The following is a 4,458-nucleotide window of genomic DNA, read 5'->3' on the forward strand; positions in this document are numbered from 1 at the left end:
AGGTTAAATGCAATCCCTATCAAGCTACCAACAGTATTCTTCACAGAGCTAGAACAAATAATTTCACAATTTGTATGGAAATACAAAAAACCTCGAATAGCCAAAGCTATCTTGAGAAAGAAGAATGGAACTGGAGGAATCAACCTACCTGACTTCAGGCTCTACTACAAAGCCACAGTCATCAAGACAGTATGGTACTAGCACAAAGACAGAAATATTGATCAATGGAACAAAATAGAAAGCCCAGAGATAAATCCACGCACCTATGGACACCTTATCTTTGACAAAGGAGGCAAGAATATACAATGGATTAAGACAATCTCTTTAACAAGTGGTGCTGGGAAAACTAGTCAACCACTTGTAAAAGAATGAAACTAGAACACTTTCTAACACCATACACAACAATAAACTCAAGATGGATTAAAGATCTAAACATAAGAGCAGAAACGATAAAACTCCTAGAGGAGAACATAGGCAAAACACTCTCCAACATACATCACAGCAGGATCCTCTATGACCCACCTCCCAGAATATTGGAAATAAAAGCAAAAATAAACAAATTGGATCTAATTAAAATTAAAAGCTTCTGCACAACAAAGGAAACTATAAGCAAGGTGAAAAGACAGTCTTCAGAATGGGAGAAAATAATAGCAAATGAAGCAACTGGCAAACAACTAATCTCAAAAATATACAAGCAACTTCTACAGCTCAACTCCAGAAAAATAAATGACCCAATCAAAAAATGGGCCAAAGAACTAAATAGACATTTCTCCAAAGAAGACATACAGATGGGTAACAAACACATGAAAAGATGCTCAACATCACTCATTATCAGAGAAATACAAATCAAAACCACTATGAGGTACCATTTCACGCCAGTCAGAATGGCTGTGATCCAAAAGTCTACAAGCAATAAATGCTGGAGAGGATGTGGAGAAAAGGGAACCCTCTTACACTGTTGGTGGGAATGCAAACTAGTACAGCCACTATAGAGAACAGTGTGGAGATTCCTTAAAAAACTGGAAATAGAACTGCCTTATGATCCAGCAATCCCACTGCTGGGCATACATACTGAGGAAACCAGAATTGAAAGAGACACGTGTACCCCACTGTTCATCGCAGCACTGTTTATAATAGCCAGGACGTGGAAGCAACCTAGATGTCCATCAACAGATGAATGGATAAGAAAGTTGTGGTACATATACATAATGGAATATTACTCAACCATTAAAAAGAATACTTTTGAATCAGTTCTAATGAGGTGGATGAAACTGGAACCTATTATACAGAGTGAAGTATGCCAGAAAGAAAAACAGTACTACAGTATACTAATGCATATATATGGAATTTAGAAAGATGGTAACAATAACCCTGTGTACGAGACAGCAAAAGAGACACTGATGTATAGAACAGTCTTTTGGACTCTGTGGGAGAGGGAGAGGGTGGATGATTTGGGAGAATGGCATTGAAATACGTATAATATCATATATGGAACGAGTCGCCAGTCCAGGTTCGATGCATGATACTGGATGCTTGGGGCTGGTGCACTGGGACGACCCAGAGGGATGGTATGGGGAGGGAGGAGGCAGGAGGGTTCAGGATGGGGAACAGATGTATACATGTGGCGGATTCATTTTGATATTTGGCAAAACCAATACAATATTGTAAAGTTTAAAAATAAAATATAATTTTTAAAAATAAATAAATAACAAAAGCAAATAAATAAATAGATAAAGTGAAGCCTTGAAATTGCAATGTAAGCAGCAGCCAACGTGCCAGAGACTGGTGCTGACATATGCTAATTGTAATCCTTTAAAAATCTGCTCATTAAAACAAGATTTATTAGGCAACCTTGGCAAACCTGATTCCTTACTTCACATACCAAAGGGCAATGGAATTTGTTTAAATAAAATAGAATAATTCTGCCTTCTAACTAATTTTGATAGGTCCTGTGTTCCCATTTAATCTGAATCAGTGATGCATTACTATGATGTAACAGTTGCAAAGCATCTCCCAATAAAACAGAAAAAAATGTAAAAAAAAAAAAATAGGGAAGGGGTATGCATTCAGTGACCAGCTTGCTAGCTTCACCATATTTATCAAAGCAGAGGGCTTGTGGGCTCAAGATTTACAGCCTGTGACCTTTGGTAAGTCGGTTAAACCCTCGGTGTCTCAGTTTTCTTCTTTGTGAAAATGGACCTGGTATTTCTCATCACCCTGACTTATGGTGGGACCTAAAAATCCTGGGGAAACACCACCCCTGGTTTCCCTGAAGCTCTTCTCAGTAGTTGGTTCTCCATGCTCAATACCACTCTTTCTTCAGTGCCAAATAGCACTCCTCTGAGAAGCCTTTCAGCATCACTTATTCAGCTAAGCCTGGCTAGTGTCCCCAGGAGAAAGAGAAAGAGAGAGGAGGGATCAAGGAGGGACCTCAACAAGAGGGGGAGGTCTTTAGATTTAAATTTATCTGGGAGGTCTAAAGACCAAATAAAACCCCAGAAATCTCTAAAAAAAAAAAAAAAAAAAAAAAAGGTTAGATCAAGAATGATTGAGTGAGGGAATGGACTAAATCGAGTTTCTGGTCTAACTGAGGTCTTCTGATTCTTCAGCCAAATAAAGTTGGTTAAACTGTTAAAGTCTCCTCAATGGTGAGACTCAGGTAGCTACAAAAAAGAGAGAAAAAGAGGGCTGCCCCACGTGAACAGGACCTTCCATTGCCTGGTGCATGGAAGAAGAAAATACAAGAAGGAACACATGCAGCATACTGTCTCCACGCCTGTAAGTCTTCACTCTTTCTGGGAATGGAGTTCATTTTGAATTATCAGATACTGATCAGATTCTTAGGATTTGAGGAGAGTCGGACAAGGCAGGGGTAAGGAATGCAGAAAGGGTAGTGATTCAGGAAAGGAGACAGGAATATTCCTTTTCCTGTGGTCAGAAGCAGGTATTTTGGAAAACTGAGAGAGAAAAGGAGGCAAAATCATCTGACATTCCCCAACAAGCTTGTTTTATAAGGTATCTGTTAAATGAGAGGAGATTTTGAAAATGATCAGCTTTGGGTCACACGATTCTACTAAGACAGTTTGTCCGCAGAACAAATTAAAGTGAAGCTCTTAAAATGAAACAGGAGTCTCCCAAATAATGAGCTATTTTAAGCAAACTCTAGTGATTGTCAGCAGTGACGTGACTGGCTCATAATGTTGCCTCCATATTTGTTGTCTATGTCAGGGAACGAATGGTATGCTCTGCCAATTACTGACAGTATATAAAGGTCCATGGGGAGGAGACACACACTTCAGAAACATCCTCTTGCAGTCCACCTGAATCCTCTTGCCTTGACAACATGTGTTGTAACTACTACGGCAACTCCTGTGGCTATGGCTGTGGAAAGAGCTATAGCTGTGGGTTCAGCCCCTATTATGGCTGTGGATATGGAAGTAGATACGGCTGTGGATACAGCTCAGGATACGGCTGTGGATATGGCTCAGGATACGGCTGTGGATATGGGACAGGATATGGCTGTGGATTTAGCCCCTATTATGGCTGTGGTTATGGAACCAGATATGGCTGTGGATATGGCTCTGGCTATAGCAGCTACTGGCCAGTTTGCTACAGGAGATGTTATTCTTGCTGCTAGAACATCACCCTCTTAGCCTAGTCTGCTTCTGAAATGAGGAATCTAAAGATAATACTGCTTCGAGGATCTGTAACCCATGATTTGTACTTGCAAGAAATTGTATACGTGACAGAGGTTTTGACCTCCAACTACCCATTTTTAGATTGACATCCTTGAAGTCTGAAGTTCAATGGTGATATCATCTGACTCTTCCAAATTTAGCCTTTACTCCTTAATCTCTGAGTCTCTGTTATGACTGTGTTAATGATCCTAACATTCTAAAGCTTGGATAACCCCTTATCCTCAATAAAAATGGCTCATTGCTTCTAACAAATCTCTGTGTACTGCTTATGAATTAGTCTTTCGTGAGGTGCTATGGCCTTTTTCAAAGACTGGGCTAAGAGGTTGCTTGAACCTTGAGTTCTTTGATATAATACAAGCATTTCTTCTTGTATTTGCACCAAAAATAATACCTTCTCCAACTATTTCTTGTATCTCACATGCTCAGGCACTCACATACACAAGCACAAATCTCACAGTATTTCAGAACCATGCTGAACCATGCAAATCTCACTGTGTCAAGAATGGAGCTGGAGGAGCAAGTGGAGGAGGAATGACACACATTCAGGTGGTCATGACAAAGTCCAGGTGCAGGAGAGACAATCTGATTTCCTGCAGGAGTAATGGAATAGAAGAGATGCTTCCCAGAAGCAATGAGAAATTGGAAGCAGAGTTGGGTGTTAGACACTTGAAAATAAAGAACTAAGGAATGTATATTATTTGTAGACAAAGATGGAGAAGCTCTATACATTCAGCAAAAACAAGACCAGGACCTGACTGTG

General features: G+C 39.9%; 1 protein-coding gene across 1 annotated transcript; it reads left to right on the top strand.

The window, feature by feature from the left end:
* The first annotated feature begins 3,343 nt into the window (after positions 1–3,343).
* Positions 3,344–3,637, top strand: LOC138986809 (keratin-associated protein 6-2-like). Its single transcript, XM_070366726.1, has one exon. The coding sequence runs from the start codon at positions 3,344–3,346 to the stop codon at positions 3,635–3,637; it is 294 nt and encodes a 97-aa protein (XP_070222827.1).
* Positions 3,638–4,458: the final 821 nt, after the last annotated feature.

This window comes from Bos mutus, unplaced genomic scaffold (genome assembly GCF_027580195.1).
Source record: "Bos mutus isolate GX-2022 unplaced genomic scaffold, NWIPB_WYAK_1.1 CTG1691, whole genome shotgun sequence".
NCBI classification, from domain to species: Eukaryota; Metazoa; Chordata; class Mammalia; order Artiodactyla; family Bovidae; genus Bos; species Bos mutus.